Genomic DNA, 24446 nt, shown 5'->3' with positions numbered 1-24446 from the left:
CTTGCTTTTTCTTCCTCTATCAACTTTCTATCACTCTTGCACTCCCATTCTGCCACCTTTCTCTCCATCGCTGCTGCTCTGATAAAGGTTTGCACTTCATTGAACCAGAGTGATGGCAGATGGAGAGGTGTCAGCAAGAGACATGCAGCGAGAGAAACTGAGACTGACAGAGCACATGGGAGATGACTCACCCTGGTAGATTTAATCTGGTGTGTTTGTGTGTTGTTTTTTTATTATATAGGTTTTTGACATGAGAAATACCTTTAGAGGAAAACTGATATACACCATTATATTATAAGCAGACAAGTGAGGCAGTGGACCTATCATTATTCATTTTAAGCGTCACTTTCATCATTAGCCTGAGGATAATCTCATTATAGACACTCAGCTTTGTTCCAGCTAAAAGGTTTTCATTGTAATTTTGGCATCATGCAAATGGACAGCCATGCGTATTTCCTGACAAAAATCACATGGTGTACTGTGTTTGCTAAAGGACATCTCCCCTGTTGTTACAACCAGATTATCAGTGGGCTTTCCCAGGTGTGTGTGTACAGTATGTGTGCATCTAATTTAACATGTGTCATCTCAAGACACTTTTCATCATCAACTGCACCTCCTGGAGTGTGCCTACATGAAGTCCTGAAGCATCCAGCTAAGAAACAATGTAAAGGGATGGAGAGGAAGAGCAAACATGAAATAAAGTCGAGAAGGGGGGAGGTCAGAGAGAGAAAAGCAGATTGGTTCACATCCAAATTGCCTGAAGTTTAGAGAACAGAAAGATCTAACTTTGTTGGTTGAAATGAGAATAACATTGGAAATGGCAAAGGCGTCAGTGGAAATACCCACAGAGTGACTTGCAAGGATATTCTAAAGGGGATTGCATGCAATGACAGCAGCAGGCAGCTCTTTTGTCTTGGACAGACAAAAACAAAGAAATATTAATAATAAATGATGTAATTGCATCTCAAATGAAAACCAACGGCCTACCAAGGCTATACAACATGCAGAGTATATAACATGTGCAGTTTGGATGATGGGTTTCTAGACTCCAGGCTGGATGTGCAGCATCAACATTTTCTTGCTGAAGTAACTCCAATCCTGCAATAATTAGTGTAATCACATCATAGTCAAAAACATGACTATGACTCACTACGAGGCATTCATGCTGTCTCATTGTATTCAAACTCTCATTTGTAGATTCCTGGAAGCATAAAGATATGTATTACGTTTCTTTCTGCATAATTCGATGATGGGCAGGAGGATCAGGTGCCATGGCAGTAGGAGTGTCTGATAAGCAGCCTCAGCTGGCAGATGAAGGCCTTGTGCCTCCATATGGTCTCATTCTAACTGCCCAGCATGAGCCCCTTCATGCTGCTCAATTCTTATCAAATCAGGATGGCATGATTCACTTTGTTTCATGTGTCCTTGGGCAATAATTTAGAACTGGCTACATGTGGTGTGTGTGTGTGTGTGAGAGAGAGAGAGAGAGAGAGAGTGAGACAGTTACAATCACATCCATACAACTGTCTCCAATAGCATCAGTCTTTCAGTTAATCAGCTAAATCAGTTTAAGGCATTCGCTCATGTCCCTCATATCCGGTATGACCAGACAGACATTTAGATAATCCCAATCAGTGGCTCCTGCATTTTGCCCTCATAATTCACATCTTCCAGCGGCAGCCATGCACCTGCACACATATAAAAGATGTGTATCATATTTACCTTAAGGCACAGGTGAGTGCCATGTTTTATTTCTTGTGTGTGTTCTTGTCATCTAAAAATGTACACCAGTAAATCAGGTCCACTTCCACTCCCTCAGTTGTAGAAATCATGTGATCACAAAATGAGGACTGTTATCTAAACGAAGAGGCACCCACACATAGCCACATCAAAGCACAAATAGACTTTAAGAGCACAAGACATACTGTAGATGAGCGAGAGCACGTTGCCCTCTTAGTGGCCTTTATCTTTTCACCTTGTTATCCAGAGCATCCATTTATAACCTCAGTCTCTGCTTTAAACCCAGCTCCCACCCTTTGAGGCTAGGGAATATCAAGAATTACAAGGCAATGTGTGTTGTCACATCTGATTTGTTTCCGCTATGGCTGGGTCTTGTCCTCCAGGTACTGTAGCCAGAGCAGAATGGCTTACGCAGTTTATAAGGCCGCCGGCCAGGACAGAGCAGACTGATGACCCATCTGTGTTACTAAGTGACCCGAACTTTAATATCAACAATGTATCAGTCGCTTTCTGCTTTAGGAGGAACAACCTGTCCTTGGAGAGAGATTTGTCCTGGGTGTCCTCATATATGAAACTGTCTCTCTGAATCTGTTTCTACCTGCCAACCTAACTGTGTATCCAGATAAAACCACATTGTTCACACTTGTAATCAATAAGTCATAATCCATCTCAAGTGATCAGTCATACTCAGACTTTGCTCTCCACATGTGAATCAATCCCATAATGTTTTTTTGCAGGTAACAGATGATGGTTCAGAGCATCATCTGAACTTATACAAGAAAAAGGTGACCTCATTTCCCTCCGTAGTGTGGCCCATATGGACGGCCCCGGTGCCATAGCAACACCGTTGCCAGAATCGTGTGACTTCACATAAAGAGCACACTAAGTAGAAAGAAAGAGTGCAGTACACCCCTTTTTAATCAAGTGGTTTAATACTTTTGTAGCTGACCCAAAATAAGCTATAGTTTACATCTGCTTGCATGCTAAATAAGTTGATTTGTAATTCAAATGGAGGTTGCATTGACTCTTCCTCACATTATGGAACTGATGTGTTGATTAAGGGTTGCGTGCATTTAGAATATGTATTCATATTCCAAAGGAATCTCTGAATAGGCATTTTGGATGCTTTCGCATTTGTCATGTCTGGTTATTCTTGCACGTCTGAGATGGATTTTGGTTCTAGGTCTGGACAGAGCCTTTGAACCCCCTCCTTCTTTTTTGCTGGGCTTCCCACTGTGACCAATTTTTCTGATGCCCAATTTCCCTACACTGCAGCCTGTGTCCCTGTTAACCTCAAAGTTGACCTGAGGACGGAGTGGACAGACACCATCTGTCCCATTTTCACCCTACACCCCATCCAAGTCCAGTCACAAAGACACAAATCCTCACTGGCTTCCCACCCAAAAACATGCCAATTCTGTTTTTTGGAACAAGCCAGGGTTATTTTTTACTCATCATGAACACTGGTTGTTGTAACAAATAATCAACTTGAAGAAAGTCTTGACAGTAGGCAAACAAATGACATTTTCATAGCTAGAATTGGATGCTCTAAGCATTCACAATAAAGATGGAACAATGGGTCTTGAAATTTTGGAACATGCAGTAAAGATTGATATTGTTTATTGTTCAGTGGGACTGTAATAAAGGGAAAAATGAGAAAAGCTTGCTGTAAGACAGAGGTCTGAACTATTACGGCAACATAATAAGAGTGGGTGAAGGATTGATGAGGAAGGTGGAGTGGCAGCAGACAGGGGAATCAGAGGAGGAGAAAGTGACACACCATAATTAGAACCGCCGCCACCAGCAATTCGGGGACACAAAGGCAGAAGTCAAACGAATAAAACCCTGCCAAGAGGACAAATGCTGCCAGAGTCGTCTCTGCTCCATGTGGCTAAATAAATACTTTTCTCCACGGCTAGAAACTAAGAGCATAGTGCTTGACTACATCAACACGAGATGGTGTTTAATCAGTGTCAGTGATCTATCATTATCTGGCTAATGTTGTGTGTGTTAGAATGCCACTGAAACGAGCTAAACGTGAATAACATGCTGTTTGCTGTATTTAAAGAGCTATTTCGCCACTGTAAATATGATTAATTCTTAAAAACTAGGTGAAATGTGCAATTATTTTCATCCACTATATTCTGATGTGTCGGATTCCACAGTACAATATTCAGCCCCATAAGTTATAGGGCCACCACTGATCCTACATTACATTTTAAAGCTAGTTGTTTTTTGTATTAGATTCAGATTTTCTGTCCACCATCATCGTCAGCAGAATTACAGAGTTGACGCTCTGATGCCACTGAGCCTCTGTGGCCACAGCGCGTGTAACAAATCTTCGGTCGTCACTTCTTCCTTCATACTCTGTTTCCACAGCATGATATTTGGCCTTGTAAAACAACATAGCAGACACAAGTATTTCTGGTTGACCCCCCCTTCGACAGTATTTTAAGAGAAAAAATTAGGAAAAGTAGTCCTAGTTCCAAAGTCCACCTTTGATAGCTGAATGAGGAGGCATATTTTAATACAGGTAGGACAGATTGCTGCTACAGGTGACTAGTTTCTGTGTTAAGTGTTAGTTTTGTTGTAAAACACTTTAAATAACAATCTTAACAACACTTTAAGTGGAAGTACATTGACAGTTTGCCCAATATGATTACATTACAACCCATTTTCTGAAGCGCTCTTGCTCAATACTAGACCAATTTCAAAACTTATTGTCCCCATTAGTCACTTAGACCTAAAATGGAGGAAAATTAGGTTCAGGTTGAAAAATTCCTAAGTTTCCCTTTAAGGCCAGTCTGTACTCCCATGAGGCCTCTTCCTACAGTTTTTTTTTTTAAATCATGAAAGTGCAAATTAAAAACATGTATTTATCAACAATCACATCTCTGCAAATAAATAATTAATAATCTTCATGAACAGATGTGAAGTTTAAAATGATAAATAAGAAGGGTAATGTGGCAGTAAATGTGTGTGCACAAATGTAGCTAGAACAAACAAAACACATAATCCTGTTTTGTTTTGTTTTTTAAAGAAAGTGAAATGTGCTGCAATTGAAAAATGTGCTGTGTAGATAAAATCAAGTCATTGGATTCTAACATTCAATATCCTGTGGATCAGACTTAAAGACCAGCTTCTCAAGAGAGGAATGTTCGAAGAATTTAACATATTTTTTCCTATTGGGGAAATGCTAGCAATTTATTAGTTTTGCATTTTAGTAAAGTAAAGCAGGTTGTGTTTTGTCATGCAAAGCTTTGCACTCATAGTCCACTATCAGTTTTTCATCCTCTTCGTGAAAACAATCAAGCAAACACTATTTTCTTCTTTCTTTTTTGAAATGATTACAGAATATTTTTATGACAGAATATTTAAAACCAGACAAAAACACATCAAAGACAATTACAAACTCTCCAATCTTGATGGCCTGACAGCAAAGGCACAGTCACTTTAATTCTTAGAGATTTAGACTTAGAAAGTCTGTTAGAAAGATCTGAAATACACCACTTGGAGAGAGTGTGTGTAATCCTCAGAAGATTACCTAGAATATGAGGATCAGTCATATCTGAGCATAACCCAGCTCAAGAGAAACTAGAACATCGGGAGCAGCAACAACAACAAGATGATTAGTGTCACCAGTCTCTTTAGATTGTGTCTGTGAGGAGCTGAAGACAACAGCAAGAAATAAGGTGTTCATGTGTATGATGATGAGCACCTGCAAGTTGTTATATACCATATACTGCAAGTAAAAATAGAAAAAGGATGAGGTGGAGATGTTATGAGCCTTCAGGGCATGTCTGTTGCAATTCTTGCACCTCTCTTTCGCTAAATCTTATCCCCTGCCAGTTTCTCTCTCAACGGGGCAGCACAGCAGGTTTCAGCAGCTAAATGAGGGCCAACAATGTCATACTGTCAACTCTGTCTTCTTTCTTTTGTGTAGCCTGCTTTATTCTGTTCTATCCTACATTAACATCTCAAAAATAGGTCAAAGTATCCCACGGTAGTCTCCTTCCACAACTCTGCTCTCTGTCTAGTGATATCTGTAGGATAGTCTGTTTGACTCCTTAACAAAAGCATACAGAGCAAATGGTTGGGTGTGTAGATACTACAGATAACATCTTGGCAGGCTCATTTTTTTTCAGTGAGTTTCACCACTGCAGACCGATCTCCCTCATGCTCACACCCTTTATGGCTCTATTTTACAGCCTTGCCAATAAAAAGCAAGATGAGAAAATACCCAGGCAAACCCAGCAGAGGTCAAAAAAGAAAATGATGCTTGTGCTGCTGCTGAAAACTCTCCAAGGCGTTCGTATTGCTCACTGTGTGTGTGTGTGTGTGTGTGTGTGTGTGTGTGTGTGTGTGTGTGTGTGTGTGTGTGTGTGTGTGTGTGTGTGTGTGTGTGTGTGTGTGTGTGTGTGTGTGTGTGTGTTCTCAATATGAATGCGAATGTGTGATCTAATCCTGTCTTTCCTGAGTAACTAAGCTATTTAGACTGTCTCATAAGGAAAAGGCAGGTCGGTCAACCGAAAGACAATTAAATACCCAACGCATGCAGCACATAAACAGCTGAAAGCATATTAATGAGTAAGCGTAACCTCAAAACCACAATGCCACTGTGTCGCAGTGCCTCCTCACCCTCAAGCCTTCACACTGAACAGTGTTTTGTTTCTGACATAACTGCATCCCAACACATGAGCACCTGCATCCGCACACAAACACACAATGTGTATAATTGATGAGTACAGCAGCAGGGGGAACCATGAGAGAGGCCAGAGAGCCATCACATTGAAACTGGCATTCGGCCGACCTTTCACATCTACACTGGCATGTGTGTTTGTGTGTGTTGTGTGTGTGTGTGTGTGTGTGTGTGTGTGTGTGTGTGTGTGTGTGTGTGTGTGTGTGTGTGTGTGTGTGTGTGTGTGTGTGTGTGTGCATACATATGTGTGTGTGTGTGCACGCGTGGGTACATGCGTGGGTGTGTTTACAATGCTTGGGTGGCAGGTGGCAGGGAGAAATGTGCAAGGTGCAATGAGACCAAGGCTGATGGCATAGATGATGAGGAGAGTATTCTTCAGAGAATAAAAACAATGATAATGAGAGAGTTGAAAACAAGGCCAGAGGAGCCAGGGAGGAACACTCCAGCGAGTCGCCTCTAATGAGAGCACCATGATAACCCTGGACAAAACAGGAGAGGCTCAGCTCCGCCTTGAGATGATGAGGCTGACGTGAGTCAGTCATGCAAACATGAAACTCTTCACGCAATCAAGTGCCTCTTTACACAAGCAATTAGCCAGCCCCTGTGGCATGGTGTTGTGTGACTGAAACACACTTTTGCAACAGATGTAACAGCTTCACGACTTCAGAGTTACATATTAAATTCCAACTGCTGCTCAAACTTCCTCTCAGCTCCAGACTCACTTGGCATCATCCCCTACTGACAGATGAGTTTGTGTGTTAAAGGTCCATGTGTGTCACTGTAACCTCAGGCTACCGTCGGCTTTTTGCGCTGACAGGCTTGGCTAAAATGTATTCACGTGTGGCATTTCCCATACATTAGGAACAGAATGTCACACATGCTGTGCAGCCTGGAGAGCCTGGCAGGGTGCAATTGTTGGATTTATGTGTGCATGTGTGTGTATGTGTGTATGTGTGTGTGTGTGTGTGTGTGTGTGTGTGTGTGTGTGTGTGTGTGTGTGTGTGTGTGTGTGTGTGTGTGTGTGTGTGTGTGTGTGTTTCTGCTAGTCGATCCTCCTCAACTCCCTCTAAGATGATTAGGAGGTGAAAGAGCAATAGCAGCAGGAGGAGGGGGATGTTCAGATGTGTGAGCCGCATGCCGCAAAGGTGTGACGTGGAGGAGGAGCCGTCAAGATAAGCCTGTGTCTGTCATTACTTTTCATTCATATGCTTTAATTCATTGTGTCAGTACCGCATGAAAAACATCTGCAAAAACTGACAACACCATGACCACTAAATTCTGTTATATTGTCAACTCAGCTGTTGATGCAGTGCTGCTTTTCAGAACTCCTTCTAATAGCTGACAAATGCAGCCAAATGGTATGCAGCCTATAACAGACTAATCTCCTTTTTAAAACCTTAATTACAGGTTGAATTATAGGACTGAAATGGTCTAGATGTAGTGCAGCGCTACAGGCCAACAAAACCTTTATCTGCTGCCAGTAGTCACTACCGGTCAAGACAATTATACCTTGTGTCTAAACTAACTGACCCTTCAGTGATGTACAGAACAGCAGCATATATTTTTTTTTAAAAATATGTTCATGCATAACTGACTGCCTGATCATTATGCTGTATGAATGTTAATGGTTCCAAACTATCCAGCTTTTCACATACAGCCATTGAAAGACAGTTTGTTGTCATCATCATGAGAGCACTCAGATAATTTAGCCTTCATCCACCAGCTGTATGACAATAAAGACAAAGTGTGTATAGATAACAGACCTGGTGTGTTTAGGGTTTGTGGTGTTTATTCACACAAACATGACAGTTTGATTGAGTCCTTCATTTCGAACAGCTGACGAGCCCAGCTGGATTTCTGTTGTTTCTGGCAAAATTCTGCCAAACTCCAGGACAAGGCGAATGCAACAAGAAAATAGAACAGATGCTAAATAAAGAGATTTAACTTGAACATTCAAATAAAAAAGAGGTAAAGAGACTGATAAGTTCACCATGACTACCACAGCTGTACATGAAATAGTTATCGATTCAGGTTCAGATGAAGCTTGAATTCATTATGATTGAGTCTGCCTGCAGGCTTGCATTTCCGTATAGAAGTAGGTGGAAATCCATGTATAAATACACACCATGTATTTACCGTATATTCATGTGTATCTACTGTATGTGTCAGTGTTTTTTATGAAAAGCCGAGGCATCATGCAGTAAGACTAAAGGATGTCAGGAAGGCCAGGACAGCCAAAAACTCAAGTTGACACTCACCTCTCACTGTCTGGCTCTTTTCATTTAATTAAAACAATTCATTGATACAAGCTCAGAGGTGTTTCTGTATCCCTTCTAGGTCTGTACCTAGTTCAGGTGATACAGGTCTGTAGGAGTGCTGGCCTGTCACTCACATTGGCAGGAGTTAACTTTGGGAGTCCATTAAATGTGCCAGAGCTCCACATTATACATAAAGTCACAGCTTTATGTTGTGTAGGTGTCGTAGAAGAATTTTTTGTTGGCTTTGCTCTTTTTTAAGCCCACAGAGCTTGTTAGAGCTTAAAGCTTTTGTGAAATGGAATGAAGGTCGTACATTTTAACTTCAGTTCTCTAAGCACTGGCAGAGCACTGGCAGAGCACTGGCAGAGCCCGCGTAACTTTACGGATGCCAGGTTTGGGAATGACAGCTATGTACAGCATGATAATTTGGTGAGCTGAACCTGAATGGCGTGAAGTACTCTCAAGTTTCAGTGCCTGTCTGCTCATAGAACCATGGTTACAATGTGCAGCCTGTTTTTCATTTTCTGTCACATGCTTTCCCCTTTTATTCCATCCTCCAAAGCTTTTTCTTTATACATTTTTGTAGGGCCCAACAATAACGCTATCTTGGCTGTGTTACATAAAAAGCCTCTTGAGAAATAATCTCCAGTGTTGACAGTTTCAGTGCCACCCACGCTATTTGTCTCTTACAACGATGGCAGACCTTTGGGCTTTTATATTTACTAATTATGGCGAGAGCTGAAAGAAATCCAAAAAGCTGTAAAACCTCATTTTTGCGTCCCTCTCTCTGCGTCTGCTCATTGTTACACCAATGTCCAGATAAAATATGCACAAAATGGAACACATTTTAACACCTGTAATGTTACTTTTACTCATTTTCTGTATAATAATAATTAAAAGAGTTTCTCTCCTCTCTTCCTCTTTCTCTCTCTCTCTCTCAAGACAGACAAGACAGACGGTCACACACCTAGAGTCTGGTTTTGCTCGAGGTTTCTTCCTGTTAAAGGTGATTTTTTCCTTATCACTGTCGCCAAGTCCTTACTTATGGGGGAATGTTAGGTCTCTGTAAATTAGAGCTCTGCTCTATGTGACAAGTGCCCTGTTATGAATTGACGCTATATGAATAAAATGAAAAAATGAAATTGAAAAATGCTAGTAAAATACGAATCCTACATCCGTGTTTACGCATTTCTCCTCAAGTGACGTCTTTCCAGCCGGTTGTGATTGTTGTTATGATGAATATAAGTCACAAGCAGAGCTGTCATTGTCCTGTGAGAGTTTGCATGAGTGATAGCTTACTGCTGCACCCAATCGAAACAAGACTAGGTCTAGGTCTCCTAGGTCAAAATCTCATATATGGTTCAGTCATTCATTCACTTAGTCACAGACTTTTGCATTCATAGGGCTGGTATCGCTTTTGCAGCCAAGCCAAAAACAACACTATGGGTTGTAATGTCAGTCAAAAATGACCTATAGTTGTGTTTGAGTGACAGACACCATCTAACAGCCGTAGTCATTTTGACCCGAAGAAGTGGTGAAGTTTAGATAACGTCAATATCAGATGACAATTTTCCATATTCTGAGGTGGAAGGTTAGATGGTTGGTTAGAAGATCGTAACTGGCAAAAAAATGAACTCAAGACTTTGCTGGAAGAGACTGCTATTCACTTCCCAGGACCATAACTACGATTGTCGAGGTGTTTACTGTTGCCATGACGGCAAAGGTTGCAAGGAAGTACAAACCAAATTTCAAGTGATTATTTAACCCAAACCATGATCTTTTCTTTTCTGATCTGATTTTTGTGCCTAAACATATCCAGGCCATAACCGCACCACGAAACATCATTATTTTATAACAGTTATTTGTAATATTTTCGAAAGCACAGACAAATTATGATGTCCTCCCAATTAGTGCTGATTGAGCTAACATATTAGAAAATGCTCCTATGGGTCATTCTGGAGTGTGTGGTCAAACAACCTACTTAAATTGGAGGACTTGTTGAAACATTCAGTTTATTGTCTGTTGATTTCTCTGTCTGGTTCTCCAGGTTGCTGTCTTTCTCTCTGTGTGCTTCTCTCAGCATCAACATTAACCCACCAGCTTGCAGCCCACCAGGGAGTCTAGCCTTAGCAACAGCTTATCAAGGCTTCCAGGAGGCAAGAATTCCTCTGCATGTCTACTTATCGTCTCATTACAGGTGCCGGAAAAAAGACTGAAAAATGTATCTTAGCCTGCTAGCCTGAAGAACAGAAATGCTCAATGAATATGATGATGATTAGGATTGAAAACTGACACTGGAAGAATAATTAAATGCTATCCATTCACCTGACAAACAAAACAACTTGAATAAGTGTGTTTTTCTAGTGCTCTGATAATGTATGTTGTATGACACATGCAAAATCCAAATCAATATGTACATTATTGTCCTCCATCTGACTATTATCTTTCAACTTTAATTTCTGTTTACATAATCTTTTGGTGAGCAGAGAGGAAGAGGACAACAGAGAGCTACATAAAAAACAATTTACATAATCAAAATTCAGCAACAGTGTTTCACCGAATGGAAGCAAAACAGAACCACAATCAAGACTCAGCAGAGCGAGACACTGAACCCAATTACTGAAAACTGGGAAGGCCTTCCTAGCTGCAGAGCAATAGCATACACTCAGGCTACAACATGCTGACAAACACACATACTGCAGGAAGACAACACAATACCTGAGGACAAATACGAACACATAATGTCTCGCTCTTCAATTCACAAGGACGCAAATGCATTTACAGAGAAAAATACACCGACAATTGAGAAATTATATAACATGTCATCCCCATGTCTCTTCTGCCCCCCCATACCCCACCCCGTTTCTGCCAGTCCAATCTCATTTTCAATTGTGCACTACTAGTGCTACACAGAAATATTATTGTGAATGCTGTTTTCAGAAAGTACAATTTTATATCTCTGTCAAATACGAGAATGTAGAATATTGTGTTGAAAATCTGTCCCGTAATTCTACAGCTCATTCAAAAACATGTCCTGTTCGCATCGCAGTCAGCTACACAACATCTCTAGCTGGGGTGTGCCTGCAGTTGGTTTCTATGGAAACTGGCATAAAACTGATGTGAGTGACAAGTGGTAATAGGTGATAGAATGCTAAGATACCCCCTCCCTCTGGATCTTATTATCTGTTTTCACGTCATCTATTCTTGATTTCTCCTCCTCTCCTCTCCTCTCCTCCACTCTCCTCTCCATTTTTATCTGTCTGTATGTTTCTCTGTCTCCCCACATCGATTTTCCACTGGAGAGGACATAAGGCAAGTAGCTGGTGGGCATTGCTCCCATTCTGTCGCCATGAGAACACTTCTCTTTCTTGTCACATTCCTAAAAACAGCTTTGACCCCTGTAAGCAAGTCACTCACTAGGTTGAGAAGAAAAATCACTGGATGGGGTAGAAATGAAAAGTGAAGGGTTTTGCTGTTAAAGGAGAAACAGGATTTGCTATTTGAGTAAATAGATGTCTATTTTTTTTAAAAATAGATTGCACTGCTTTAAAATATATACATATTTTTATCTCTATATAAAACAAAGAATCTCTGTCTGCTGGCTGGCTGGCTGGCTGTCTGTCTGTCTGTCTGTCTGTCTGTCTGTCCTGTATGCATATTTCAAGAACTGCTCACCTAATGTACGTCATACCTGGAAGGTGAATCGCTGGGGAATCAAGGAAGTGCAATGTTGATTGTTTGGGTGAGCAGTTTTTGAGAAATATATAGAAAAAAATACCTTATAAACAACCTTTATTTGCTTCTTCCTCTGCATATGGATTCAAGAAGTATGGACAGGGCCAGAGCAACCCATATTCCAGTCACAGATGGGATTACATCTGTAGTTATAAGAACTACTATAGACAATGAACTGAAAAAGTTTAGAGAGTTTAGCTCTATTCCCCTTCATAGTACAGGATGTCTCTGGTACATTTCAAATGGGCACTACAGTTCATCCAATTATTTTTAGCTCAACTTAAAATTGTAGTCTCCAGATATTCTGCATGTGATGGCATTTAGAGAGCATTGGTAAATTGTAGTGTCTATAGACAGCCTGCATTGTAGCATCAACCAATGGTTTGCATGAGAGTCGTTTAGGGGACATGCACTGTTCGCTCTAGCTATTGATAAATCGGTCGGCTCTTAACAGGCACATTTTGAACGGGCACTGTACTAGGTAATATAAATGGATGACTTAAGAATACAGTTGAAGAAATCATAATCAAGACTCCACTGGAGATACTGAAAGGTAAGATTTTTGCCCATGCTAGGGATAGCTATTCCTGGCTGTCGTAATATTTTGTAGAAACATTCATTGTTCCCAGAAGATGAATTGTACTCATTTTGGTGATCTTTTTTCCCTCTAGTGTCATCATAATGTTGATTTGATTCCAGGTCCCTGGAGGATACATTCCTTTTTTCTCTACAGCCACCTCCTGGTCAAAGCTTTCACTAATGTGGTAATATACAGTACATCTACATCATCCTGAACATCTACCTGATAGACTAGCTCAAAATTTGGAACAGATGTATATGATTCCTAGACAATGTATTATAATGACTTCAGTGATCCTCCTAGAACCATGAGGTTGACTTTTTGGTTCTTTGTTGAAATAATTTGTTTTGCTGTACCACACCACAGTTGTATGGAGGTGGGTGGTGGGTTGTGGATGCTGCCGAACCCTAAGTCCTGTCTAGTCTTACCTAACCAAATAATCTTAACCAAGTGCTGGGAGTGCCTTAACCTAACCATCAAAATTTGAATCAAGCTTTTATTGCTAGGAGGATAACATACATGATAACATAATGATGAATGATGAATTTGTGTCAAGCTCAGGATAGAATGAGATTCAATTTCTCTGTAGCTTTCCTGACCTATTTCAAGGACTCAAGAAGAGAAACTGTAACTCAGGAAATGTCCGATTCTGTCACTTCTCACTGTTGGACAGCCCTACAGGAATCTTGTAATAAATTAATCTTTTAAACCACACACATGTTGCTGTTCTGTCTGTACTCTCTAGACCAGATTTGATAGATTACTCCTTTGTGGTAAACAAGGGCCTCAAAAATAAATGCTCAGGCACATTTGTGCACAGCTCAGCCAGGGTATGGGAACAAAGCCAATAGGCAATTAAAATAATCAATTCCTCACATAATCCCACCCTTGAAATCAATAATGCAAAACACAACCCGAGCTCATGCTGGATATAGAACACTGATGACTTTTTCAGTGATAAGACAACAAAGATAATTTCCTCTTGAATTAGTAAATCAGCCAGTTGTGCAAGTGTAACCCACTTGACAGGTAAGTACACACTAGGTTCGCAGGGCAAAGTAATAAGAAGAGATTGGACACCGCAATGAGTAAAAGGAACACACAGGTAAATTTAAGCAAAACACTGTATTAAACATACATAGAAAATAAACAGTTTACATACACTGCCGGCAGTTACTTTTGTTCTTGTTTGAAATGTCTTTTTTAACTGGGTGCACCCTAAATAAAATAAAATGTTTTCCCCAAAAGAAATAGTTCAATGCGATTGTTCTTAGAAGTCCTTCCCCACAACCCTACCACTCTGGCAGGACAGAGAATGAAGAATGGAAAGGTTCCTCCTCAATCCAAATGCTCACACGGGTAGCTCGCCATCCCCCTCGTCAGGGAGAGAATCACTCCAAATCCACGGTCCAGGATCTCAGGGTATCCAAAAAACCCAGCCTGTATAACATAACAGGGCTGATATAAATCTATTCAACCTTTCTTAACTGTACAGTTTAATTTTATCAATATCAATGTATAATGCAACTTTTCACTGTTAACTTGTTAAAAGATAACTGCTGCATCGCAATATTAACACATGAAATGTCCACTTCACTGTTTTATAGTGAAAACCATTAATATAAAACCACTCACAGTTCACCATTAAATGCTCAGATTACTGATACCTCGTACCTATACACACCACAGCACAGTAATATGCAGAATATATAGCTTCATAACCCATGAAACTCAGCTAAATGATGTCTTTCTCTGTTCATACAATGTAAATAACATGCACACATACTCATTTTACACACATATTCCCGTTTTCCTTTACTATCGTTAGAAAAATACCACAACACTGTGACTTTATGTTCCTGCTCGGTAGCTAACCCACCATGAGGCTAAGCTAATTCACAGAGCTATTTACTAATACAGATAGTACTCACCGGGACAATAAAATAATAAAACAAACACAAGATGTTCCCAGGGTCGCTTCAGTGGTTCACCTGATTTTTCTCTGTTTACACAGTTCCTCCTTTTAACAATATAAAGTGTATTTTTTAAAGTTTCATCACTCCAAAACCTCTGTGTCTCAATAATCGTCTTGCTGCTCTCTGTGTATTTTTCACACACTACCGCAGCGTCTCTAACGTGAAGGAAGCGGGACATGCGTTGCCTTTACCAATAGCAACTCAGCTAAACTGAAATGAACCAATGAAATCAATTTTAAAAGTTTTTCTTCACAGGACCACCTACTGAATCAAAAAGACCTCTGAGATCAAATGAAATGATCAATGAAATGAAGAATAAAATAAAGAATGTAGTTATGAATTAAATAATAAATGTATAAATTAAATAAAAAATAATTCTCAGTGAAAAACATATTTCTAACATATTTCTCATATTTCTAACACTTTCTTCCAACATATTTAGTAACAGTTGGGTTTCTTTTTCCAACAGTTTACACAAGGTAGTGAGTATTTGTGTTATTTACAGCACAACTAAGCTTGTTGTTTAGCTTGGAGATGAACTCATATTACATTCTGTGACAAGGTCTTAATTTTTGAAAAGTTTTGAGAAATAACTGTGGACTCAGCATGAGAGAGAGGATGACAGGAGCAGCAATCATAATACCTATTTCTAAAAAATCCCTGACTACCTAGACTGCCACACACACACACACACACACATCCCCCTCTCTTTTCATCTCTCTCTTTTTTTTCTCTCACTCATGCCTGTCAGCCTTCTGAATGCAGATTGGTAAACAAAATACTTGCCAAATGCTCACATGCGATGACAATGCATCCTGTATTCAGACATTAAAGACTGTATGAAGTCATATTAACAAACACACTCATACTACACAAAGGCTTGCACATGCGCTCAGATTGGCACAATTATCTTTCTTTGAAGTCTATCTAAGGCTGTCATGACATAAGTATTCAGGATTATTGATACTAATGCAGAACTAAATGTATGTGTATTGTATATATTATTCCAATTAAAAGTCAGATACTCAAAAGGCTGCTAACTATTAAGAAAAACTTTTTAAAATCCTCTTATTTTTCATTGTACAACCATAAGATTTATCTGTCATCATAACATTTCCCTCATTCATTTCATTAATGAGATCTTGGGAACAAACAAAACCATGAACAGGAAATACAGGCAGCTAAATGATAAGAGAGGAGATTGACAGCATCTACGCCATATAATCAAAACAGCAGAATGCACCCGAAATGTCAATCACAATCATCCATTTCAGAGCGAAACTGTGTGTTAAAAGTAGCTCTGAATAATGAAATGGGTGATTATAACTACTATTCGGATGTTACCTTTAAAATTCCGAGTCCAGTTAAGTGGTTTAAAATGGGCGTCTTTATTTTTTTAATCTGTCTAATCAGCCTACCCATCATCTTGCTTGACTTAATGTTGTGAAGCTGTGTCCCCAGGTGACAGTAATTAACGCTGGTAAAATTACAGGCAAAACTAAACTTGTAAAATGAATGCACATTTATTTAAAAAAAATAAAATAAAAAACAGATATGGAGGTGAGGCTTCAACACTGAGACAATATGTATCATCAAAATTACTAAAATATCACATTAAAAAAGATGACTTTTAAGCAGCACAGCAGTTTAATTAACAGGAGTTAATTAAGACACACTGTGAACCTGCCAAATGAAATAATGGCCGAATGTCTAAAAATAACCTGGCACTGTGTTTCATCAAGTTAAATGAAAGTCCCCGTCATTACTGGAAGTTTTATATCTTAGAAAAGACAAAGTGATGTGAAATTACAAATTAAATCATCAGCCACATGGAGTACAATGAATCAGACAGTCACACACACACAGGTGAAACACATAGAAATGCAATGAACAGAGAGGAGTTTTAATCTCAATTTTGCTTGTGGCAGGCCAACATTTTTATTTTGATTGTTTGTGTGTGTGTGTGTGTGTGTGTGTGTGTGTGTGTGTGTGTGTGTGTGTGTGTGTGTGTGTGTGTGTGTGTGTGTGTGTGTGTGTGTGTGTGTGTGTGTGTGTGTGTGTGTGTGTGTGTGTGTGTGTTTTGACTACCAACATAGCTGAATTTTGTACAACAACATCACTAACTCACCAAACAGAGAACACATTTTTAATTAAAGAAGCTCAGGCTGAAATACACAAAACATCAAACAAAATCATTAAAAATAAACTGTGACAGTGTGTGTTCGTATCATAGCTCTAAACCGTACTATTGATTTTTACATTGCCTCATATGTTTTCCTGCGTCAGAGGCAGCCATTGCGTTTCCTTCCTGTATGTAGGTGTGTGTGTTTCATGACAATTTAGCAGTTAAAGACTTTCCACCACTGCTCTAATCAATCTCACACACATAATAAGACTGCATAGACCAACATACATGCAGACTCTCACACATATCCTTCACGTTCATCCCACATTTTTTAAATGAAATATTTTAGTTATAGGCAATAGTAAAGGAAGAACAGTATAAATATATGTGCTCCGTTTCTGTCCAAAGTTACCTCAAAGGACTTTGCACTGTAACCACCTCCATTTTTGAGTGTATGTTTGTTAAAATAAAATGACTGATGAGTTCAGTATTTCAAAGGTGAGAGGTGGAGTAGAGAGACATCAACAGAGGGAGAAAGAACATGAAGATGAGGGATAAGGAGGACAGGGGATTTATTGAGGGTCACTTTTACAAGGACAAGATGTACTGTGCTGCCTCTTGGATATGAAAGAGAGAGAGAGCAAGAGAAAAACTAACCATTAAAATCTGCCTAAATTTTCTTCAGGGCCTGCTCTCTCTCTCTCTCTCTCTCTCTCTCTCTCTCTCTCTCTCTCTCTCTCTCTCTCTCTCTCTCTCTCTCTCTCTCTCTCTCTCTCTCTCTCTCACACACACACACACACACACACACTCAGTGTCTTAAGTTCTGTCATCATTATGGGCCAATGTAAAGCTAACACTTATTAGAGCTGTGAAAGAAGTAAGAGAGTGATTAGAGTCCAGTTTGCACAGCTTGGTCCTGCTGTGCCCCTGTATGCTCATTACCCATTGCAATGACACACACTGGCAAGCACACACACACGACATCTGGGCAGTGTGAATGTTGCGTACAGATGACATAAATGCACTTAAATATTTGACATATTACAACCCTTTTACATCTTGCCAATTTGAAATGCAAATGGTTTGCAATTGCCTATACAAAGAATAGTAACAGGTCCGTCTCACTCTCATTTATGTATGTACATGCACACACACTCACAAACACACACATTATGTGCGACTGTTGCTGTTTGAAGGACAACTTATCATACACGGCCTGCCAGAGCAATCCCGGGGTAAAGATAAGCAAAGCGAATGTAGTCTGTCATTTCAATCTGTATGACCTTTTCACTTGGTTCTCATCTCTCCTCAGACCACCTTGTACTAAACCAAAGCAAGACTGAGTGTTTTTCTGAAAGCCCGCTGAAATCCCTTAAATGATTCACAATGTGGACATAATGAGGAGGACCCAGTCTTGGCTCGGCCTTCTCTGAAACGGCTCCCTTGTGTTCTTGATTAACAAAGGCTGCTGCCTTGGAGACTCATTTAAACCTGAATTAGCAGGGGCTTCTGCTTTGGGGGTGGTCAGGAAAGGGAAGACAAGGTGAAGCTCACAGAAGCCAATCAAACAAGTGGTGTGTTGTGTGAATTCATCAATACCATAAAAAAACAAGTCCCTGCATTTCTTCACATAATCTTGTTTCCTGTCTGCTTGAAAGTTGCAACACATCTTTCCACTCATCCCTTCCTATGTCAAAGAACTATTTTTGCAATTCTAGCGGCTTGGCTCCAGGGATGGTGATGTCAGTCGGTCGGTGCACCACTTTGGTCAAGAAAATAAAGATCTATTGAATGGGTAGCCATGAGATGTTGACATCCACGGTCCCCAGTACATTTATCCAACTGGCTTTGGTGATCTTTAGACTTTTCCTCAATGCCTCTAGCACACTGACATTTTTGTTTTTTAATGACATCTTTACAACTATTGGATGGATTGCCACGAAATTTAGACATTCAGTCCACCTCAGGATAAACTTTGTTAATCTCTTAATTTTTAATTTAGTGCCATAATCAGGTTGAAATTTCCAGTTGGCTAATTTTGTATATGGCCAATTACCTACAAAACGTTCCCAGCAATCTCAGCTTTACTTTGTGTTTACTGCTTATTTGCATGTTAATATGCTAGCACACCAAAGATGGCACGAGGTGCTGATAATTAGCACGTTAGCAATGACACTGTAAACATGTTAGCATATTGTTGACATTTAGCATTTAGCTTGTCTACTCACAGAGCAGCTAGCATGGCTGTAGAGTCTAGTGATTGTTTGTGAGGAAGGTGATTAATAGTAAATAATCTGCATCATTTAATTGATATGTTAGAATCATAGCTCTTGAAAGTTTTCAAAATAGAAAAGCTTCACCAATAAAAAGTAAGCTTGCTGAACACCAAAGATAGTTTTTTCTAATCCAATATCTGTGTGGGATGTGCTCATGTCAGGTCATATGCCCTCCTCCTCCACCTCCAGTGGACGTGTTCCAAGTAAAGTAGATCAAGACCAAGACTTTTTTACTTGTATTAACTATGGCCTGTAATATAAACCAACAGCTAAGAGAGCAAACTAGAAATCCAACAGGCAAGAAAATGAACCTTTTTATTCGTGTAGAAATTGGTTGCCCCTAAATTATAAAAATGCCATAATCTAATTCTCACCTCAACCTGAGTACTCAGAGTAACTGAATCATTGTGTGCAAAACACATTTAAAGCTTTCTGGTTACTTCTTTAATTCTATTATCTTACACTTAATGTCTATACAGCACTACACATAAAACTATCAGAAACAGCACTGTAGATTCTATAATTCGTTTTAAACCAGGCATCAGTCCTTCTCCAGCTTCGCCTCCCCCTCGAATCCACCCCCACCCCCACGGATGCTCCTCTTTCAAACATGGTGAATGGAGAACTCTCACAGCTAATCTGACTTTAATGGAGGAGGAAAATTATGGTCAAACACTGCCTGGCAGCAAATCATCTCTCCCTTTCATTCTCCCTCTCTGCATCTCCACCTCTCTGCCCCAATCATTACATTTGGCCTATAAATAAATGCCTAAGCTGTCACACAAGCAAATGGAGCTGCTTACATGGGAATTAGTGGCAGAGAGCTGAAAGGAGGTATGCAAGCCAAAGGAATAACAATAAACTCTATAAGCATCGTTGCCAAGGAAGGAGAAACGTGAAGGCAAAGCAGGTAAAGTCAGACAGCTTGACATACTGGCAGCAGCATTGAGCAAACAGATAGGCAGACCTACAAACAGAGGGACAGACAGGAGGCAGACAAAGGCTGGTTTTATGAAAATGTCTCAGACCAGTCGTACATTTCGTTATGCAACTTGCCCCAGGGCTCAGGTGTGCAGGGGGAAAGGGGGAGAGGTGGGCAAAAGAGCCTGAACATTCATCACTGTCACAGTGGAAAGAGAGGGAGAAACAACCAACACCAAAAAGAAAGATCCAGAAGGGAAAAGTGTCCAATTATACCAAAGCACCAAAGAGTTGAATTGCTTTGATTAAAATAATTATACTAGCAGATGTAACAATATTTGTTGAGTCACTCCTGAAAAAAGTGCCACAGAGTACACTTTCTAAACTCCGAGTGGCTCTTTTGTACTAAAATATTTTCAGTTTGCTCATGCTGTTTGGAGGACATGATTTGACAGTAAAGAACAAATGGTGAGCCACATGTAGACAAAAACGACTTTTTGGGAATAGAGACAATAATTGTATTTGTCCAAATAATTCAAACACACAAGCCGAAACATCTTCCTCTGCTTTTAACCCATCAGAATTTTCAGCAGCAGTACGATCATCACCACCTCAGAACCACTGCCAACATTTACAGGTTATCTCCATCCTCAGGCATCAACCAGACTGACGTTATTAAGCAACACCTGCACCTAAGATGTAGGATGTCCTCTGCTTTCTGCCTACAGTGTTGTCTAGGTATATACAAAATTTTTTTAAATTTCATTTATTCCATGCATGGATTTACATATTGTTTATATATTACTGAAACATATATATTGCATTATGGGAGCATGTCCACGTGTGCGACATCTGATTAATGTGCAATTTAATAGATGAGTCATGTCTGGAATTGAATTTTCATCTTTCCGCAGTAACAAACCATTATCAGACTGAAACAGCAGGATAGCCATGTATTGAGAATATCATGCATTAACTTAATAAGTCTCTGCTCGCCTCTGGCAAATGCATTACTTACAGTTTCTATATATAATTATATCAGATCATTGAACAGCTTTATCACAAGGGTGTCACAGGGCTTATCTCCAGCAGATGCATGTGAGCTCATAGTTCCAAACAGTAATTATCTCTATCTATTTTTTCTTACTTCACAGAATCCTCACTGAGTGCTTGCTTATTATGTAACAGGTGTTTGTCAGCTATAAGCTTGATTGACATTAACCGTGAATTAATGGGAATACATAATTTTGGAATGAATTATGAGCTGAACATAGAAAAAGTGAATAAAATACATGCACGAAGGATACAAATGTAATGTGTTTACATGTCTGCATGTATGCACACACATACACCCTGATGATGATAGATGCTGCATAATTAGTTACTACTGCAGTAGTATATGGGGGCTTTAATTGACTGCCTTAATTGACTGCCCAATCAAACTGCAGAGATCTGAGAGTCTGAGCACTGGGGCGAAGCCTCCTGGGTGATAGTTAATCTGCCAGCCTCAGCTGCTCAGATGTTGATACACATGGCAAAAGATGTAAATGCAAGGAGTGTGAAGAGCGTAATTACATATGTTATGGAGAACAGTAAGAAAAGTTCCTGAAATAGATTTAATACATAGGTACAGACTGACTTGACAATAACATGGAGACAGAGAAAGAGCCTGTTGTCAGGAGTTTAAAGCAGTTAAATCACCATGGAAGAGTGTGAGTGTTACTGTAGATACATGAGTCACACCAGAGATGTATGCTGTATGCAAACATCTTCATGCAAAATCAATCAGGGCCTTGCAAAGTGATTTATATTGATAAATGATCAACCCAAAATGAATGAGCCATTGGTCTAGGCTATGTTAAGTGCATCATCGTATTTGAAGTGCTTTGAAGGAAGACACACTGTGACAACAAATCCAATTTCCTGAGTGACAACTCATCCAATTGCAATAGATTAACCAGAGACAAAATCAGCAAGACCAGGAATCAATCAGGTGGTCACACTTAAATATTGTTATCACACTGTATAATTCAACACCTCCCTCTCTCTTTACAAAGGGGGTTTGGTACAATATGTCCTGCAGTCTTTGTGTGAGCATGCGTGTGTGTTTTTTGTGGTTTATCATGACATTGCACTGACATTTGGTCAAGTGTTGCAAATAAATTAAAGCCTGTGGAAGATACGTGAAATGTTGTTATAGTGAACAGTGAAGGTCAAATTTGCATCTCATTAACATTAGTTTAAGTCAGTTTTTGTCATAGATATAAAAGCCTTACTGTAAAATTTAATTCTAAATAAAATCCTTCATTTACAGAGCCTGTGCTGCCTTAAATGAGCTATCTACTCAAATAAAGATATTTATATTATTGTAATTTTTGGTTTGTTTGTTTTTCTTTTGTGCAGTTTTCTTTGATTTTCTAGTAAATATATTATTTTAGTTTTTGATATTATCTCCATGTTCTTTTTTAAGCTTATTGTGTGTGTGTGTGTGTGTGTGTGTGTGTGTGTGTGTGTGTGTGTGTGTGTGTGTGTGTGTGTGTGTGTGTGTGTGTGTATGTGTGTGTGTGTGTGTGTGTGTGTGTGTGTGTGTGTGTTTGTGTGTATGTGTGTGTGTGTGTGTGTGTGTGTGTGTGTGTGTGTGTGTGTGTGTGTGTGTGTGTGTGTGTGTGTTGGTGTCACAAGTTTGATCATCACAATGACTCCAGGCTGTTTACTTGAGTGTGCAATTTTTTTCTCCCTGCCGCTCCAAAAATAACTGCTGGCCAACAAAGGGGCATGGATACAATGCACCACACTAACCTCCGACTGCATAACACACATTACACATTACATTACACATCTGATAGTGAATCATAAGATGCTTGGCTTGGTTGGTCATATGAGACCTGATTATGCCAAATTAAACATGGGCCCCCTAATTCAATAACAGCTCATTTCTAATTCAATTGTAGGCTTCAGTGGAATGGGAGAGAGCAAAAAGGTATTTCTGTAGGCTATGTCATAATAATCTTCAACATCATCAGTATAGTCATAATCATCAGTATTGCATTGAAGTGGAATTTGCATGCCATACAACTTAACTAATTTATCTCTCTTGTTATTCCCCTCCCATCTCATTATCTTTTAAAAACTTGCTCTGATTCAAACATATGAGTGTTCACTATGAGCCTCATGTGCACACTTCTCTTGGGTGATACAGAAGAGGACCTGGATGTTCCTCTCTGTCTCTCGTCACCCACTCCCTCTGCCACTATCTTTCTGGCACTCTGCACTGACTTGAAAGCAGTCCTGTGGATTGGTGTGACTGTGAAACAACAGAATGAAACAGAGAAAAACAGAGAAGAGGAAGAAGCAGAAGAGCAATAGGACAGAATAGTGGACTCATGGGAGACATGCAACAGAAAAAGCAGGTGCCTACCTGAGGTAGCGCAGTGGTTCTATGGTTTCAGCCTCCGCCTCAGCTGAGCTGTGGTTCATCTTGTCCATCTGTTTTCACCCAGCACGACTCGGCAAATATGAGAAAGGATGAGCTGTGCCACTCCAGAGAAAAGCGTTCTGTTCCTTCTCTCTGATTCTAATTCAATAAACACGCTGTCTTTCCCTGGGAATAGACTGAGAATCTCAATGGGCTTCCTCCCGCTGTATCACTCTATGGCTCTTGATTGGTTCAGAAGCTGGAAGGTAATTACTGGCTGCTACACACTCTGAATCTTGCCTCTGTATCTGTGCCTCTCCTCCCTGTCTCTTTCCCACTGTGGCCCCAGCTCATTCTCTGATAAAACCAGCTGGCTCTGTGTATCAGCTGCGCTCACAGGGAAAGCCAGCCAATTAAGAATCAGGAGGCATGGTGCTCGCCGGCTGATTGGCTCAGGCTGCCGCGTTCATAGCTGTTCACTCATCCAGGGTGCAACCCCCCCTTCCCCAAATTCACACAAGCACACACAAGCTCATGCATACTCCTTGGTGGCAAAAGAACCCCTTGATGTAGATTCTAGAGCAGGCATCAGGCTGGAGAAACACTTGACTACTCACTGAATAACAAACAGTAACACCTTTCATATGATGGTGGAGGGTAAGTGAAGACCATTACTTAAACTAAAATAATAGCACTGTAGTACCTAAGTGGGTACATGGCA

At 40.0% G+C, this 24446-nt stretch overlaps 1 protein-coding gene across 1 annotated transcript in view; it reads right to left on the bottom strand.

Annotated features, from left to right (window-relative positions):
• The window catches only part of yjefn3 (YjeF N-terminal domain containing 3), a 44171-nt gene extending 20375 nt beyond the window's left edge, over positions 1–23796 (bottom strand). Inside the window, exon 1 of the mRNA XM_062424530.1 lies at positions 23729–23796. Within this exon, the coding sequence (XP_062280514.1) occupies positions 23729–23796 (68 nt within the window). The remainder of the gene's footprint in view (positions 1–23728) is intronic.
• Positions 23797–24446: the final 650 nt, after the last annotated feature.

Source organism: Scomber scombrus, chromosome 8 (genome assembly GCF_963691925.1).
Source record: "Scomber scombrus chromosome 8, fScoSco1.1, whole genome shotgun sequence".
NCBI lineage: Eukaryota > Metazoa > Chordata > Actinopteri > Scombriformes > Scombridae > Scomber > Scomber scombrus.
The sequence above is the reverse complement of the archived record's forward strand: the minus strand, read 5'-3'. Positions and strand labels throughout refer to the sequence as shown.